General features: G+C 37.4%; 1 protein-coding gene across 1 annotated transcript; it reads left to right on the forward strand.

Annotated features, from left to right (window-relative positions):
• The first annotated feature begins 8,930 nt into the window (after positions 1–8,930).
• LOC131492837 (small ribosomal subunit protein eS27-like) lies at positions 8,931–9,433 on the forward strand. The gene has a single exon (XM_058696675.1). The coding sequence runs from the start codon at positions 9,281–9,283 to the stop codon at positions 9,431–9,433; it is 153 nt and encodes a 50-aa protein (XP_058552658.1). The 5' UTR covers positions 8,931–9,280.
• The last annotated feature ends 10,327 nt before the right edge of the window (positions 9,434–19,760 follow it).

Consider the following 19,760-nt stretch of genomic DNA (forward strand, 5'->3'; position numbering starts at 1 on the left):
CCAACTAAGCCAGCCCGGTGTCCCTGTGGTAACTCTTTAAGAACTTCATTATCATTATTTTAAGTGTCTAGAATGAGTATTAGAATGGATGGTATTTTAGTCTCTTCAACATCATTTCCTCCTCCTTTTTTCAGGTAATAAAACTCCTCTCTCCTATTGGGAACCAACTCAATGCAGACTCCCTCTTCTTCCTGGGGTATAGCAGGGGGTATAGGGGAGATAATGTGGCCAGAACCCGTCCTATCAGAAACTTGTATCTCCTGTTCACTGCCACTCACTCCCCTCCACATTTTGATTCCCAGTCCAAGTCAAGCCAATCAGTCTGCCCTATGATTTTTTAGCTGGAGCTCATAGGGGAAGATTGTCTCTATCTGCTGGAGTTAACTGTGGATACCAGAGATGCTCATCTTTCCCACTTTGGGACTAGAATCTGTACGTGCAGATAAACCTGTACATAGTAGTATGCCAGTTAGAGGCAAACAGAATTGAAAGATGGAGAAAGTAAGAGAGAAAACCTGGTTTCATATGTATTCATATATATTATTTCATACATATATTCATATGTATTTCATATATATTATATATGTTCATATATATTATTTTTTCATATATGTTCATATATTATTTTTAATAGAAATATCCTTTTCTGATAATTAAAGTAGTAAAATACACATTGTAAAAAATTCAGAAAATACAAATAGTCTGAAGAAAACTAAAATTATATTTAGTTCAACACAAGCTATATTTTTTTTTCAACGTTTTTTTATTTATTTTTGGGACAGAGAGAAGCAGACCATGAACGGGGGAGGGGCAGAGAGAGAGGGAGGCACAGAATCTGAAACAGGCTCCAGGCTCTGAGCCATCAGCCCAGAGCCCGACGCGGGGCTCGAACTCACGGACCGCGAGATCGTGACCTGGCTGAAGTCGGACGCTTAACCGACTGTGCCACCCAGGCGCCCCTACACAAGCTATATTTTTGATACATGTATTTCCATGCATATATACAAGTACTATATTTTTATTTCAAACAAAAGTGACATCATGTTTTATAAGCTCTTTTTACCAACTTATGTGTTACAAATATCTCTGCATGTCAATAAAGACAGATGTATTCATTGTTTTTAATGACTGTATAATATTCCATTGTATAAATAAGTTATAGTTAACTTAGCCATTATTGCAGATCGCACTTAAAAATTTGATTGTCTTCTGAAAAAGCACTAAATCTTACATTTACTAATTTCTTATCACTTTTCCTTCAGAATCCCTATTCTTTTTTTTAGTGTTTATTTATTTTTGAGAGAGAGAGAGAGAGAGAAAGAGAGAGAGAGAATGAATGAGCAGGGGCGGGGCAGAGAGAGAGCAGACAGAAAATCCAAAGCAGGCTCTGTGCTGACAGCAGCGAGCCTGATGTGGGGCCCAAACTTACGAACTGTGAGATTATGACCTGAGCCAAAGTTGGATGGTCAACCTACTGAGCCACACAGGTGCCCCAAGAATTCCCTTATTCTAACTGTTCCCAGCAGAATTCAGACAATTGCAAATTATTGGTTGACATGGGGGAGGAGGAAGCAGACTTTCTTTGAGCTCTGGAAACCATAAAAAGTAGTACTTTTGTAACCATGAAATCTTATCAAATTTTAAGCTTCTTGGTTTCATAGGGATGTAGAATCTCTTGGTTGATTTCCAGATTCATTCAGAAATGGTGTTTATATAAATGCCTGTGGCATAATATTTTGGTACTGACTGTACCAGTCTCTGGTGACTACCAAATCGCTAATTATAAGGGTGTGGTTATTCAATGGCCTGAGTAAAACCAGTTCCACAGCAGACACCCTTCATGTTTTGTTAAGATAACAAAGCAAGGCTCAGCGACCGGAAATCAAGTAATTACAGAGATCTAGAAAATGTATAAATATTCAGTGTAAAGAAATATGACTAATCAAAGGGAGAAGACATGTGTTTTAATAGCAAGAGTTTATAAAAGCAAGATGAGAAAGTTAAATCATATCTGAAGGACTTTATAAATGACAAGAGGTAAAATATAAATTAATAACTCTTGGACACTCTTTTTTTTTTTTAATTTTTTTTTTCAACGTTTTTAATTTATTTTTTGGGACAGAGAGAGACAGAGCATGAACGGGGGAGGGGCAGAGAGAGAGGGAGACACAGAATCGGAAACAGGCTCCAGGCTCTGAGCCATCAGCCCAGAGCCTGACGCGGGGCTCAAACTCACGGACCGCGAGATCGTGACCTGGCTGAAGTCGGACGCTTAACCGACTGCGCCACCCAGGCGCCCCCTCTTGGACACTCTTAAAATGTTTTTAAAGTTTATTTATTTATTTTTGAGAGAGAGCAGAGGAGGGGCAGGGAGAGAGGGAGAGAGAGAGGATCTGAAGAAGGATCCACACTATCAGCATGGAGCCCAATGCAGGGCTCTAACTCACAAACCATGAGGTCATGACCTGTGCTGAAATCATAGGGCCTGATGCTTAATCAGCTGAGCTACCCAGGCACCTCAATTCTTGGATACTCTTGGTATTCTTTCCAACATGGCCAACTCCTTTTGAAATGGGAACCAATTATAACAGAAACCAAGATTATAATAAAATATCTTTGATAGAATCATTTTGAAAAAGAAATGTAGGGCACATGAATCTGTTTTTTGTGAGTTCCCACTCATGCCTTCTGCTTCTCATTTACAAAGAATGGCTCTGTTGCTATTGGGCAAGGCCAGTTTCCTGGTTATTTTTGGAGAACTAACGCCTTTGTCACATAATAAAGAAACTTAAACATTGTTAGGCACAACTGTGGATAAAACTCTAGAGAATTATCATCAACTCTTAGGAAAACACTTCAAATGAATATTTCTGCTACCTTTCATCTGAGTTATACTTGTATATAAAAGAGAAGATGGTGTAGTGGACCCCTGTAGAGAACCATCTCAAAGCATGAAAACTTTGGGTTGCCTGGGTGGCTAAGTTGGTTAAGCTTCTGACTTTGGCTAAGGTCGTGATCTCACAGCTCGCGAGTTCGAGCCTTACATGGGGCTCTGTGCGGACAATGTGGAGCCTGCTTTGGATCCTCTGTCTCCCTCACCTCCAGCTCCTCCCCCTCTCCTGCTCTTACACATGTACCTTCTGTCTCTCTCTCTCCAAAACAAATATTTTTTTAAAATAAAAAATAAATAAAAGCATGAAAGCTTAGGGGTACCTGGGTGGATCAGTAGGTTGAGCATCTGACTCTTAATTTTGGCTCAGGCCATGATCCTAGGTTTGTGGGATGGAGCCCCACAATGGGCTCCACGCTGTGCTGAGTGTGGAGCATGCTTGGGATTCTCTTTCTCTCTCCCTTTGCCCTTCTCCCCCATGTGTGTGCTCTCTCTCTCTCTGAAAAAAAAAAATATATATATATGTATATATATATATATATATATATATATATATATATATATATTAAAATAAAAGCATGAAAGCTTAGTTCATGTTAGGACAATGGAATTTAATTTTCAGTTCCCCCCCCCAAGCTTTACTGAAGTATAATTGACAATTTGAAAACTGTATATATTTAAGGTATGCAACTTGATTTGATATATGTATACATTGTGAAATAATCACTACAACCAAGAGAATTTACATATCTATCATTTTATTACCTTTTTGTCTGTATGTGTGGTGACAACACTTAAGATCTACATTCTTAGCAAATTTCAAATATTTGATAACATTAACTATAGTTACATTGTTGTACATTAGAGCTTTGGAACTTCTTTATCTTGTATAAATGACACTTTGTATCCCTTGACCAGTATTTCTCCCTCCATCCATCTTACTGCAGCCCCAAACAACCTCCATTCTACTTTGTTTCCATGAGTTTAACTATATTAGATTCCACATATAAGTGAGGTCACGCAGTATTTGTCTTTCTGCTTTTGGCGTATCTCACTTAGCATAAGGTCCTCCAGGGTCATCCATGTTGTCACAAATGGCAAGATTTTCTTCTTTCTTTAAGGCTGAATAATATTTCAGCCTTAAATTAGGGTCACCATTTTATCCATTCATCCCTCAATGAACATTAGGTTGTTTCCATATCTTGGCTATTGTGAATAATGCTTAAATGAACACAGGAATACAAATTCCACTTTTTCAAGTACCAAGAAATATTTACCGTAATTAGATTACAGATGTTCTCAACTTCTCTCAATTTTTATGTGTATTTTTTAGAATTATATTATTTTTGAAGAATAAATAAATTTGAGAAAGAAAATCTAAACTTTTAGGAGGCTCTAAGTGATACTTAGGCAAATTAAAATATATAGAAAACTTGAATTAGAACAACGAGTACAAGCAACTATTGTTAAATTTGTTCATAATGCTAAGCTTCAGTTTCAGGAGCATTGTGCAAGGTTATTACAAGATATAAAATATACTCAAAGGCATGTAAATTTATATTTTCAATCACTTTGAGTTTTATATTCTTTGTCTTTATTTGCTTCAAAGAGAAATATTTCTCCTTCCAAATCATAAAATAGCCTCCCAGGGAGAACTTTGCATCGATGTTTTTGTCACTCTAAGTCTTAAAAAATCTTTTTCCATCTCACTTCTGAGACCTAGAAGTGCTTTGGAGAATCCTATAGAATTTAATAGCATGAGTTAACTTTATATACTTCTTTCTTTTTGGTTAACCTAATTAATAAGTGGTAATGTAATCAGTAATGGTGGGGAAATAACTACTATTCTATCAAAGGAAAAATGACTCTTATTGCTATCAAAGTCTTTGGAACAAGTACAATGATATTTATTTATTTATTTATTTATTTATTTTTTTTTTTTTTTGTACAGTGAGTTTAAAACTTGATCTGGGAGAATAAGAATGCAAATAATAGAAGAGAAATTTTTTAATTATGATAAAGGGCAAAACCAATTGAATATAATATAGCAAAGCTACTGTATTAAAATAGGGATGTACAAGTAAAAACAAATAACCTAGTGCAGAAATATTCCCATTATATATTGGAATTTAATGTGTAATATGGGGGATTTCACAAATTAGTAAAGAAAGGAAGAAGCATTCCAAAATTGTTATCAGTTTAGAAAAAATTAGTTTAGATAATCTTCTCAAACCACACATCAAAATAAATTCTAGATGAATTAAGGAATAGGTAAAATATTAAACAACAGGAAAAAAAAGCCAGAAGGAACTTAGCAGCAATTTTTTAGAAATCAAAGGAAAATATGAATAGGTTTTTTTTTTTTAAGTAACCAAAGTGAACAGGCAACAATAGAATGGGAAAATATCAAAAACTACGAAATGTAAGGGGTTGTTATCCTTCTAATATAAAGAAATTGACGTAAGCTGAGAAAAGCACACTAGGCCTCAAAGAAATGGACAGTTAGTGACATCATATTGGTGAGCAAACATGAAAAAAATTCAGTTTCACTAGCAATAAAAGAAAAAAAACACAAACCAAAGCAATAGTAAAATATCCATTTTCACTTAGGAACTTCGTAAATATTTTAAACAATGATACCAAATAAGCCAGGGTGCAATGAACAAGTACGTTCATACGCCACTACGGTCTTGATAAACAAACCCAAAGCCATCAAAATGTTCCCATTCTTTTACCCAGTAATTCCACATCCTCATACCCATAAATATGTCTGCGGAAATAAGACTAATGCTCAAACTAAGCGATTCTGCTAAATAGGAAGTCTCACCGTGTTATGCAAAACAACTTTGTGAAGACATTATAAATAAAAGAGATTGAGCTTTGAACAAAAAGCCACTGGGGGAGAATGGGAGATAAAGAATAAATATATTTAAGAAATAAGAAAAAAGAAGAGTTTTGGAACCATTTAGAATCAGTGCAGTAGAAAGATTTGAGGAAAATTAGGGTTTGAAGATGTATTTTTTTTCGTAGTCTTCTTTTATAGATGCATTTTTTCACGTTTTTTTTCTTAATTGCCACATTTGTAATTAATGTACATATTTTTATTCCTGCTTCTCTTGAAAAATGAGTCAGTATATGCTGTGGGCTTTTTCATTGTTGTCTATTATACACACACACACAAACACACACAGGTACATACTTTTCCCTCCTAAATTGTCACACTCTGTTATCCCCAATAACTCATTTATATTATATTCATTGGATTCTAGCTTCCTTCTTTGTAAAATAAGAACTAAAGTAAACTGTGCTACTTTTCTAGCTGTCTCATAGGAATAATTAGACAGTGTCTTTAGTATCCTTGATGTTTCTTTTTTACAAGGCCTCACAATAAAATATAAGATTCTTAATACAGGAAAGTTTTGCAAATATGCAGTCACTACTCCATGGCATTGACTCGTCCCCATTTTCTCCTCATCCTTTATAATATCAGATATACAAATAAGCTGTCCAAAGCTTTTAATCTCTTCTGTTAATAGTTTGTAATTTGTTCTAGGTTTATTCTGTTAAGGCATTGATTGACTGGAGATGCTAATCTCTTTCAGCAATTCCTGGTTTGGTCAATCATTAAGGCCATTCTTTCCCCATGTGGAATTTCCTTGTGTGTCTATCTCCTACTATAATTTCCTCAGTCCCCAACCCTCCCTCACCAGAACAGGAAAAACCTCTCATATAACCATTACTATAATACTATATAGTATTATATATATATAATATATATATAGTATTGTATACTATATAGTATATACATATACTATATAGTATTATATACTATATACTATACATATATACATACATATAGTATTATACTATATATATATAATACTATATATATAATACTATATAGTATTATATACTATATATATAGTATATTATACTATATATATAATACTATATATATTATATATAGTATATATATACTAATATAGTACTAATATACTATATATAGTATATATATAATATATACTATATGGTACTAATATACTATATATTAATACTATAATAATATATATTATATATATAGTATATATACTATATAGTATATATATATACTATATAGTATATAATATATAGTATAGTATATAGTATATAATATATAGTATTATATAGTATTATAGTACTATATGGTATTATATAGTATTATAATAGTATTATAATATACTATATAATAGTATTATAATATACTATATACTTCTCTAATACTCTGTGTGCAGTGCCTGTACCTCAGTATATTTCCAAAATATATACCAGTTTGCTCATCCCCTATCATTGCCTTCAAAGCTGGTATGGCTAAATTTCCACTTATAGGTTTAACCAGCTCTGGGGGCAGGAAAGGGATGGGGGAGATGCCTCATTTGCAGCATTTGCCAATTTCTGTGTCATAAATACTCACATCATGGCCAATTTAAAGCTACTGGCATAACATCACTGAACACAGAGTTGGGAAGAGGTGCACAGTAGCGCACTGTTCTATAATATTTCTATTGTACAGACACAACAAACATAAATAACCTCAAGGGCACAGATAATAGTAAAATGTAGTAAAATAATTCGGAAATGATGAAGTTTAAGTACTTTTACCTTTGTTTTTAATGTGTTACCAGCTGTAAGTTTACAAATCAGCTGTGTTTAACACCTGGCTTGCAATATCACCCCCCCGCCCCCCCCCCGCCAAATTTAGCAGTTGGTTCTTGCTAGCTAGCACAAGTTGGCTCTAGGACACCAATGGTTTTAACCTTGCCCCAGAGTCTAGAACCAAGTCCCAGTGTAGTAACTCCAACGAGTCAGTCCTGTATCTAGAACAACTCTGATCTCAAATACATAGAAATGAGATTCAGATTAGATTATTGGTAGTCACTGAACATTCCCATGTGTTTGGCATTTGTGCTAGGACGTGTGGATGCAAAGAAGGTTAAGGCTCCTCCCACGTTCTTCCCTGTATCATTCAAGAGCATCTCCATTTTCCAGGTTTTCAGGCCAAAAATCTTGGGGTCATCTTTGACTCTATTCTTTCTCTCACATCTGATGTCAAGACCATTAGCATATCCTGAGGGCTCTACCTTCAGAATATATCCATATCCCAGTCACTTCTCACTTCATCACCCCAGCCTGTCTTTCTTAAATCGGTTATTGAATAATTTCCTAAACGGTTTTGCTTCCATATTTGCCCACTTAGGGTCTAATTCCAAAACAATAGTCAGTTATATGCTTTTACATTGTAATTCATGTTGTGCTTTTTCTCTGCTCACTACTCTCTGATAGTTTCTCACCTTACTCAAAGGCCAGAGGCCTCACAATGATCTTCAGAGCCCAACACAATTGGTGTCTCTCTCCTTATTTCTCTGACATCATCTACTACTCTTTTCCCTTCCTCGCTCTGCTCCAACTATGATGGCCTCCTTACCTTTCCTCAAATGTGCTGGGCAGGATCCTGCCTCAAGTTCTTTCCATTTGCTGTATTCTCTGCCTAGGATGCTGTTCCATAGATATTTGCGTGACTATTCTCTTCCCTCTTGTCTAGTCCAAGTCTTTGCTTCTATGCTGTCTTCTCGGTGAGGCCTTCTCTATCAGTCTGCTTTAAATTGCAACCCAGAAATTCCCTGCTTAAATTTTCTCCATAAACTTACTTCTTTTGGCAAACTATGTATTTTACTTATTTATCTGTTTATTGTCTGCCCTTCCCCCTCCCCAGCTAGTTACACAAGTTAAGTGAAGCTTGTTCTGTTCACTGCTTATTTTCCAGTGTCTAAAATAGTGTCTAGCATATATAGGTGTTTAATATATATTTATTGAATGAATGAACGAAGATCTGTCCTGAAAGGGTTTTATAGGTTTTCTATGTGTATCTTTTGTAACCAAAGCAACTGGATTTCCCGACTTTGGATTCCAGTTTCCTAGTGACTAATCTCTAATACTTGTTGCTAGGCATATGAGTTCTGACCTGCCTGTAGGAATCTCTGTCAGTTACCAGGCCACCTCTACATCTTAGGTCCTCCTTGGCTGCAAATTTTGGTTCCATATGTTCCTCTTTTCCTTTCACCCTATAAACTGATCTTTCAGTTTCAGACCTGTCTTTGAATCAATACGATTTCATGTGTCAGTCTGAGAATTTTTGTCCTTCACTGTTTGAGCTTTGAATCTGTTAGTACTCTAATGTGATGAAGAGATTGTATAACAGCCTTTCCAGCAGCGACAAGGATATGCCCCTCCCCACAAGGATATGCCTCTCCCCACAAAGATATGCCCCTTGAGAAAGATCTCCTCCATCCCTCTCCAGAAGAGAAGAGGAAACACAAGAAGAAGTAATTGGTGCAGAGCCTTGATTCCTACTTCATGGCCAGGAAATGCCCAGGATACTATAAAATCACCACCATTTTTAGCCAGGCACAAATGGTAGTCTGTATGTTGACTCTTTCAACTGTCCTCTGCCAACCTACAGGAGGAAAAGTTACAGAAGGATGCTCCTTCAGACAGAAGCAGCACTAAAAACACCCTGAGTCAAGATGAGTGAGAAAGCATCCTAATAAACACATTTTGTATATAAGAGATTATATAACGAAACACATTACCATTACAATCTTTAAAAATTAAAATGGGCATTGTAAGGATCATAATTCTTTTAGCAGATAGGATATACTTATTATCTGTCAGTGCTCCTATTTACATGAGATGGGTGAATATCCCTGTAACATTCTTAGGTTTGACACATGCAAAACCAAGATTAGAAGCTATCTGTCAACTATTGTTAGATTTTAAGATCCCTCACTACCTACACACTTTTCTCAGGTACTTTACAAAAATCCTGGAATAACCAGGATCAACTGAGTGGTATCCCCATTTTTTTTTTCAGCTGGTATCGCTACCTAGACAACATGGCAATAGAAAGCTGCGAATTTACAAGCTGTCTCTTTTGCGTTAAGATGATTAGGGTGGTAATGTGAATCAGAAGAATTTTTAACTTCCAACAATCACAAATTTTGCGAAACAATTTTATTTTCTTAACGCGTATTTTCTGTGGCCCGTTTTATTTCTGCAATGGTTCTGCAAAGAATAACCGTCTATGTAGTAATCTTTTCCAAATGGATTTGATATGGTGCAAACTCAGGGAGCACGAAGTACCTAAAAATGCCAGTTGAAATATAAAAAGGACTTTCTCTTTATGTAGCAACAGCCTAGAGAGATCCAAAATCTTTTATAGCGTTAATATCATTTCCATTACCGCATTTCTGTGAGGGAACTGGTGGGAAAAGAGGAACAAGTAATTTATCATGTCTTTACAGATAAAGAAACTGAGATGCCAAGATAGACAGTTTTCTTGCCTGAGACTATGATGGCACACCAATTGCAAACAAAAGACCACTGCATCTTAGTTGTTAGCTTACAGGGTAGTTTTTCCAAATCTTTCTGCATTGCTAATATAATTGAGATTCCAAGTAATAATAGAAGATGGTCAGGGCAAAGTAATGGTAATGAGCCAGAGCTAGAACTGAAAATAGAGTCCAAGTCTTCTAAGTCCTTGTCCATTGATCCTGCCATTATGCTGCAGGACTAAATTACCAAACTTCATCAAAAAGTGGCAGCTTAATGCTGTTAGAGACAAACCAGCATGAGTTCAGTTAACTTTTCATTATAGATGGACAGAATAATTCATATTTTGGCTTACCTAAGGGAAAAATATCTCAATTTGGAATTCATTTTGGACATTGTCATTTCTTCGGTTATTTGAATATTTGTGTGATATAAAAAGGATCTTTTGACTAAAGCTCATTAGGAGTCAGAAAAAAAGACAGTATAAGTTAGGAGCAATCATCTCTGCTTAAAGAAGGTATGAATCAGCAAGCTGGAAAGCTGTTTTTCAATGGGTTGGCTAGTCCACTGTGTCAGTCTATAGGGTAATGTGGTCCATTCCAAGCTCTAAGAATAGGCCAGGGGAAGAAAGGAAAAAATAGAAGTGTGTGTGATGGTGTGTGTGTGTGTGGAGGGGGGGGGGTATCTTTTGTTCCACACTTAAGACATCTGCTGTTTAACCTTGTGAAACGATGAACGAGACCGGTCATAATTCAGAAGTTAAAAAACTTTTCACTAAATAAAAAGGATTCTAAGAGATGCAGCACAGAGACATGAACTCTCATTATCTAAACTGACACATGACACTCTTCTCAGGCATTTACATGAAGACAGGCATTTTGCCCTGATGGCAGGGATATAAAGCTCACATAGACTTCCTCAATGGTGGAAGTCTTTATATAAACCAGATCAACAGGAAGGTAGGGGCAAATGAACAAAGACCTCACTTCTTCATAATTCTTGGTTGTTATTTTTTTTTAAAACAAATTAGCAGAGAAAGAGGCATCTTTGGAGTTAATTTCTTTGGGTATCTCTTTGGGTATACAGAAGATGTACATGTTATTAAATATGTTCGTTTTCCTGTTAAAAAGAGAGAAAGAAAAATATTTAACATAATATTTCTGGTTTTAATTAAACTGACTTTTTTTAGGTTGCTACGTAGCTTCATGTGCCAAACTCCCCCCTCCCTTTTTTTTAACCTTTACAACCTTTGCAACCCAGAGAGGAGAATATTATTTTACAGATGAGGAAGCAGAGGTTAAGTATCTTACCCACACAGATTGCATAGTAGTTAGACCTGGGTTTAAAATCTAGTTCTCCAAAACCACTTCCAATATCCTTTCAACTACATCACAGAAGACTATGGCAATATTTTTATTTTTACCTTTGAGGAAATTTCTAGATAAACTTTAGGCTACTTAATGGCTTTTTGAGAAATGGATGCGGGAATATTTTTCTTATATATTTCTTCAGCAAAGTATAGGCTTTGGACATCAGATTGCAGGGCTTTTTGCTGCAATAAGGTAGAAATGCACTTCCTCAAAAGTCTGGGCACAATATGCTTCTTTGTTCTGGGTTCACTGAGGGCACCATAAGTTGAACACAGTGGTGGTAGGCAGAGTCCTGGAATGAGAACTGTGAACTGACTTGCTGTAAATAAAGGATGTCCTATACTTCCTAAAACAAGGTAGAGGACACTAATGAATAAACTGAGCTATGGGGTGCCTGGCTGGCTCAGTTGGAAAAGCATACAACTCTTGATCTTGGGGTCATGAGTTTGATCCTCACATTGGGTGTTGGGATTACTTAAATAAATAAAACTTAAAAAAAAAAGTAAACTGAGCTACAGACATTTGATATTAGCATACCCTAATGTTAGATATTAGAGAGCATTTAAAATTTTACAGAAAAAGCAAACAAATATTTTCAATTTACTTACTCTCTAGAAAGGTTATAATTACTGACGCACCAGGATGGCTCAGTCAGTTGAGTGTCCAACTCACTTTTGGCTCAGGTCATGATCCCAGGGTTGTGGGACTGAGCCCCGCGTCCAGCTCTGTGCTGAGCGTGGAGCCTGCTTGAGATTCTCTCTCTCTCTCTCTCTCTCTCTCTCTCTCTCTCTCTCTCTCTCTCTCCGCCTCCCTTCTTTCCCTTCTGCCCCTCTCCTGCTTGTGCTCTCTTTCTTAAAGAAAAAAAAAGGTTATAATTACTGAACATTTGCTGACTACCACCAATTCAAAAGTTGTTACACTAAACATAGATTCAAACTCAACCCATACCTGTGGAATATTGTCTTAGTAATTTAGTGATGGAATTATCAAAATCATTCACGATTAATTCCTATGGAACTACGTCTAGAAAACTTCCGGTAAAACCTCTTCCTTCTGGAACTAATCATTCAATAAAAATTTAAGTTTATTATACGCCAAGCTCAGTGTTAGGCATGATGCTGCCTTCTCCATAAAGATCAGTATTGTTCGGCAATGATTCAATAATGAGTGAGTGAGTGAAGGAAACATGTCGAACACAAGACATTTATCCAAAAGGTACTAGTAATCTAGTATGCCAAACATACCAAAGAAATTAATATTATCAAAGGAATTATTTTAAAAACACAAAAATCTCCTTTTCTTTGCTATTTTCATCATGACACCATCCCCTAAGGCCTCAGAGTGAATACTTTTAAGTTAATAGTCTAAGATACTACAGGGTTTTCTCTGAGATCTTCAACATGAACTGTTCACTTTATCAGCAGAGGTAATATAGAGGAACAAGTGTGTGGACTCTGGTAACAGATATCCTGGATTCATATCTGGCTCCAATACTTTAGCCAGGAGATCTTTAGCAAGTAGCTTCTCAATGTCTCATTTTTCTTATCTGAACAATGGGGGCTTGGAGAGTATTCTCCTCATAAGGATATTCTGAGGATTGAACAAGATGCTATAATGTAATGTTTTACAGCACCCAGCTTATCACTGTGATGTTAGCTAGTACTCAAACTTGTCATTGAAGTATCTTTTTTCTTTCTTTCAGATTTTGGAAAAATATTTTAAAATCTAGACCTCATTAACCTTCTTGTGACCTTGTCAAAGGGTCTTTTTTCCCTGTTGCTGCCTGCCAGATGGTCCACCTACAAATGAGAAACCTGTGCGCTTACCTGTGTTAAGTTAGACCGTTGAAGGTCAATGCCGTGTAATAGAGATTAGGGTTGGCCATAACTGAGTATGTACAACTATGTAAACTGCAGGAAACAGTTTTCTGTGAACAGGTGTGGTATAGGGAGACAAAGATAAGGATGAATCAGACCCAGCTTAACTCCCTGGGTACACTGTACTTAGCCTCTTTGGATGTTTTCTTAATTGTGTGTCCTACAGAAAACACTTAAATTCATTGGGCCATTATATTTTTCATCTGTAAAGTTGGGAAAATAGTATCTTACTCATTGAGTTTTTTGTGATGACTGCGCAGAGTAAGAGCTCAGTAAATTCGCTGAGGGCTGTGGCCAGGCATTGTGAAGGTTAGTTCTCTTTTTTTTCTGCGGCTGTCTTGGGAAATGAGGAGCAACGGCAGGGGTGGCAGGCAGGGCAACCACTCAGCAACATTATGATGCATGTGATTTACACAAGTCTATCACAAGTGGCTGTTCAGTGTGCAAGTTGGGCCGGTAGAAATGGAAATCTAGTCTGTGCTGTATTCTCTAAGATGCTCAGAAAGGGTCTCTCTCTCTCTCTCTCTCTCTCTCTCTTTTCAGTTTATTTATTTATTTTGAGAGAGAGAGAGAGAGAGAGAGAGAAAGAGAGAGAAAGAGAATCCCAAGCAGGCTCTGCAATGTCAGCGTGGAACCCAATGCAGGACTTGAAGTCACCCACGGTGAGATCATGACCTGAGCCGAAATCAAGAGTCAGACGCTTAACCAACTGAGGCACCCAGGAGCTCCGTGGGTCTCTTTCTAATTTGTACAAAAGAGTTCCATTTCCCACCCCATTTCTGTACCATTTTCTGACTTTTAGTTTCTTCTCACCTCTCTAGGTGTCCTGTGACTTCATATGGCCATGACCTGTCCCTGCAGGTTTCTGCTATAACCTGCCTCACTTCTCTCGGGTCATCCTATGCCATTTGATATCGTCCGGAAAATCCAAATGTCTCCAGAGTCCTGATCCTTTAGGACTCTTCCATGAGATGAGTGCTAATTGCTTAAACTAATTCAAGCTAAGGAATTGACAAGAACTTCCTTTGGTTGTACTGTCCATTGACGTTTTAACCAAGGTTTCCAGTGTTTCAACCCAAAAGAGCAAACATTGAGAGTCTGAAGTATCGAGGCAAAGGTAATGTAGGGCAGGTTGAAAACTGACTTTTCTGCACAGCACACAGTGGCTGCCCAGTCTGCTAACGCATAAAACTGGAGGCGGCATTGAATATATACCAGGAAGTAGATCTGTGTACCTTTAATAAACAAGCCTGCCTGTCCACATCAGCCAGTCCCTTTAAAGAGTCATAAGAACTTTGGACCCTATACCAATACCCATCTCTGAGAGAAGAGAATGTGGGAGGAGCAGATTTTGTGGTATAGTCAAAAGAAAACTGCCTTGAGAGTGAGGAAACCTGGATTATAGTTCTGCCTCCACCGCTAAATAGCCTTGTGAGGGGCGCCTGGCTGGCTCAGTTGGTTAAGCATCTTGATCTTGGGGTCATGAGTTTGAGCCCCACATTGGATGTGGAGATTACTTTTAAAAAACAAAAGTTTAAATATAAATAAATAAAATGTCCCCTCCCTTGGAAAAACAAACTGCTCTGTGGCCTTGGGGCAAGTCAGATATGTGCTTAGACTTCAGTGAAGTTACTGCAGACTGAGACTATGATGGAGAGAACCTGTGAAGTCCTTTTCAGGTCTAACCTTCTACGTGGCTCTTTTCCCCCCATTGTAAACCAAATAGCCTGGGGCGGGGGAGGTGGGGAGGGAAGCAATGATGACCTGTGGTTTACAGAGTATTATATTGAACTGCATGTGGAGAGTGCTGGCTTCCAGAGAGTGAGATTACATTAATGGTTAAGAGTGTGGGTGCTGAAGTCCTTCATTCCTGAGTTTGGGTACTAAGTTAGCATAAATTACTTAACCTCAATATCCTCATCTGTAAGACAGGAATACTAATACCTAGTCATAATGTTAGTGAGATGATTAAATGAGCTAATAGATATTAAAACACTCAGCACTAGTAGGTCGTTTAATTTTTTTTTTTTTTTGGTCCCATCAGAGACGAGGACTAAATTGTTTCCTAGGTGATTTCTATTCCAAAGTGATTTCTATTTCCGTCTTTCAATCCCTATCTTTTCATTTGTAATAGAAACATGTGTTTCAATAATTTGCCTAGTTCTGAATTTAGTAGCTCAATTACCCATCCACTATGTATAGAGTAGTTTTCCAGAAAGATCTCTAAGTCTGAACTACTCCCATAGTATATAGGAGGGTCATTGCTGGTGACTAGGATATAAGAGTTGTACAATCTCAATTATGAAAACGCTTGCTTCTGTACCTCCACTCCCAACAACATGAGAACCTACATCTGTAGATGTCTGAGTCCCAGGCCACATGACAGCCCTAGAAATCATGATTATCACCATATTGGCAAAGTATAACAGCCACTTGAGCCCCAAGACATCCTATATTTGAGGGTCTGTTTCCTGGATCACTCCTGCTATCAATTCTCTATGAGTTAGCAGATAAAAACCATACCAGTAACTTGAGAAGAGGGAATTTAATGTAAATGTTAACTAGGTGTAAAGATGTTAACTAAGTAACTGCAAGGGTAAAAAGAAAACTTGAAAGAATCATGGGGTAGCAACTGCAGAAAGCAGCTATGATCCCTTCAGCTAAGAGGACAAAAGAAAATGATTAGAATTATTAAAACTAGAGACACATCCTTTATTATTAACAATTCTTTATATTAAATTGTCTCTTCAAGTAATTGCTGTGGTTTGTGTCTCCTGACTGCACTATGACTGATAGAGTGTTTGGGTCAATTTATACTCCCACCAGCAACATAAGAGTGTCAAGATTGCTACATATCCTTGCCAAAACTTGGTATTTTTCATCTTTTTCATTTTGACTCTTCTACTGGGCTTGAAGTGCTATTTCATTGTGGGTTTAAAAAAATTTTTTTTAACGTTTATTTATTTTTGAGACAGAGAGAGACAGAGCATGAACGGGGGAGGGTCAGAGAGAGAGGGAGACACAGAATCTGAAACAGGCTCCAGGCTCTGAGCTGTCAGCACAGAGCCCGACACGGGGCTCGAACTTACAGACCGCGAGATCATGACCTGAGCTGAAGTCAGACGCTTAACTGAGCCACCTGGGCGCTCTGCATTGTGGTTTTTAATTTGCATTTCCTTTATGGGGAATGAAGTGAAGAACCCTTCCATTTGTTTATGGGTTATTTTGATCTCTTTTTGTGAATTATTTGTTCAAGTCTTTTGCCCATTTTTTTCTATTGAGTTGCCGCCTTTTTCTTATTGATTTGCGAGAGCTCTTTGTATATTTTGGACATGAGTTCTTTGTTAATATCACCCCCACTCTCTGGAGTGCAGCCTGGGCAGCATTGTTAGTGTAGATGTTCTTCCTTTGAGTAAATGGCCCTTAGGACTGAATTGCTTATGTTGTTCTTATTGTACCACCTCAGCAGACATCAAGAACAGTGGAATGGAGATACTATAGCTTTATTGTGAGAAGGTAAGTATATGTATTTCACATATGTATTTATTCATTCATTCCACAAATGTCTTTGAACTTATGAGTTTATTTTTAATTTATTATTATTATTATTATTATTATTATTATTATTATTATTATTTTGGAGAGACAGAGTGTGAGCAGGGGAGAGGGTCAGAGGGAGAGAGAGGGAGACCCCAAACAGGCTCCACACCCAGTGTGGAGCCAAAACAGTGCTCAATTCCATGACCTCGGGATCATGACCTGAGCTAAAATCAAGAGTTGGACACTCAACCGACTGAGCCACCCAGGTGCCCCTGAACATATGATTTTAGAGCATTAGTTATGTATAAGAAACTATGCCAAGTATGTGAGTTTGCTCCTGTCTGAAGGATTAGAACTCAGCTTGGGAGCTTTACACATATTGTCATTGTAATAAAATAAAAATCTTGCAGTAAATTAAAAAAGTTCTCCAGGGACCCAGAACATTTTTGAAAACTGAACAATTCATAGCCACTAACTACCTGAGGTCAGTGAATATTAATACTGAATACTGAAGAAGGGAATACCAATACTAAATACTGAAAAAGTCCTGTGCAAATGTTAAAAATGCCTTCTAGATCTTATTAAGACTCATGTTTTTATTCATTCATTCATTTACTTAAATCAAATATTTGTTAAGCATGTATTAGGGAAGAACATTAAATGGCATCTAATTTCTTAGATCTTCTCAGATCTTCAACTAATTTCTTAGATCTCATCCCGGATGGTTCCAACCACTTCTGTGGTTTCATTTACAAACTATCTATATGCGGATGATCTCCACATCTATTTCTACAGTCTATTCATTAGGCTCAAATAACCAGCTGTCTGATGAATATTGTTGCTTGGATGTCTCAAGACACCTGTCACACAACATTTTCAAAACTGAACTCATCATCCCCCACGAAATCTTTTCTGTGTTTCCTCTGGCATCAGCATCGACACAAGTTGCCCAAGTGAGACACTTAACAATTTCCCTTGCTACCTTACTCTCCTTTTTTCCCTGCTGCCCCCAAATATCCTATCAATTACCAGTACCTTTTGATTCAACTTCTTATATACGGTCTCTTTCAAATTAGTCTGGTTTTTTTTTTTTCCATGGCCAATACTATAGATCATATTGCTGGCATTTCTTGCCTAGATCTCCTAATTTGTTTTCCTTCAGTCTCTCTGGTCTCCAATCTATTCTCTAATCTCTCCCATTTCTGAAACCCTTGAAGACAAACTTTGTTCTTTGTGTAAAGTCCAAATTCCTTAATATGATTTATAAGACACTATGTAATGGGTTCTTGTTGCTTCTCTGGTATCATATCTCACTACTTTCCCTCCGGCACTTACTTCCATTAACTTGTCAGGTGTCACCAAAGGGATCTCCTGAGATCCCTACCCAGATCCTCAAAATTAGGTAAAATGCCCTCCTATGATACTCTCCTGTTTCCCTGATCTTTTATTATATGGCAAGTTGGTGGGGCCGGATCCTTTTGTTTGTTTGTTAGCTGTGGTAACTCAACCAACAAATCATCTTATTTATTGAGATAATGGATGAATTTCTTGGAACTCACAGATAGCCATTACTGCAGTTGCAGAATAAACTCTTTTATTAAATTTAAGAAATACTTCAGGGGTGCCTGGGTGGCTCAGTCAGTTAAGCATCTGGCTCTTAGTTTGGGCTCAGGTCATAATCTCGGGGCTCGTGGGTTCGAACGCCACCTTGGGTTCTGCGCTGGCAGCATGGAGCCTGCTTGGAATTCTCTCTCTCCCTCTCTCTCTCTCTGTCCTTCCCCCACTCATGTTGTGTCTGTCTCTCTCCAAATAAATACATAAACTTAAAAAAATACTTCAGATTTTTTAAAAAAAAATTTTTTTTTCAACGTTTTTTATTTATTTTTGGGACAGAGAGAGACAGAGCATGAACGGGGGAGGGTCAGAGAGAGAGGGAGACACAGAATCGGAAACAGGCTCCAGGCTCCGAGCCATCAGCCCAGAGCCTGACGCGGGGCTCGAACTCACGGACCGCGAGATCGTGACCTGGCTGAAGTCGGACGCTTAACCGACTGCGCCACCCAGGCGCCCCACTTCAGATTTTTTTTAATACAAGGAGATATTTGGGCACAATGTAGTTACAATTAACACACTTGGAATTTTGTATAAGCCAAAGTCTGTCTTATTTATTGAGATGCTTTAGGGAGCTATTATTTGTGATGACCATGTGTTAAAGTTTTATTTGCCAAGATGGATCAAAAATTGGGAATTACCATTCTAAAGAATGCATTCTGGGGGTACCTGGATGGCTCAGTTGGTTAAACATCCGACTCTCGATTTTGGCCCAGGTCATGTTCTCACAGTTTGTGAGTTTGAGCCCCAAGTTGGGCTCTGTGCTGACAGTGTGAAAGCCTGCTTGGAATTCTTTCTCTCTTTCTCCCTACTCCACTTGTGATCTCTCTCTCTCTCTTTCTCTCTCTCTCTCAAAATAAGTAAATAAATTTAAAAAGCATAAGAAAAAGAATGCATTCTGGAAACTAGGGTTTTACTTTTCAAAGTTGGCCTGCTTACTATTAACCTATATGTAAAATTTGATTTAACAAGATTCATTCATTTCCCAGGTCTGTTTCTGGGAGAAGGATTCATGATTGCAAACAGGAAATTATTGTCTATGTTTATATATTTCCACCTTCCAAAACATAAAATTGATAAAGCAGCAAAGGTCCATTTTAAAAGAAA

This window comes from Neofelis nebulosa, chromosome 13, assembly GCF_028018385.1.
Source record: "Neofelis nebulosa isolate mNeoNeb1 chromosome 13, mNeoNeb1.pri, whole genome shotgun sequence".
NCBI classification, from domain to species: Eukaryota; Metazoa; Chordata; class Mammalia; order Carnivora; family Felidae; genus Neofelis; species Neofelis nebulosa.

Excerpts from the sequence above, each read along its gene's own strand:
- LOC131492837 (XM_058696675.1), top strand. The coding sequence starts at position 9,281 with ATGGCCAGGAAATGCCCAGGATACTATAAAATCACCACCATTTTTAGC.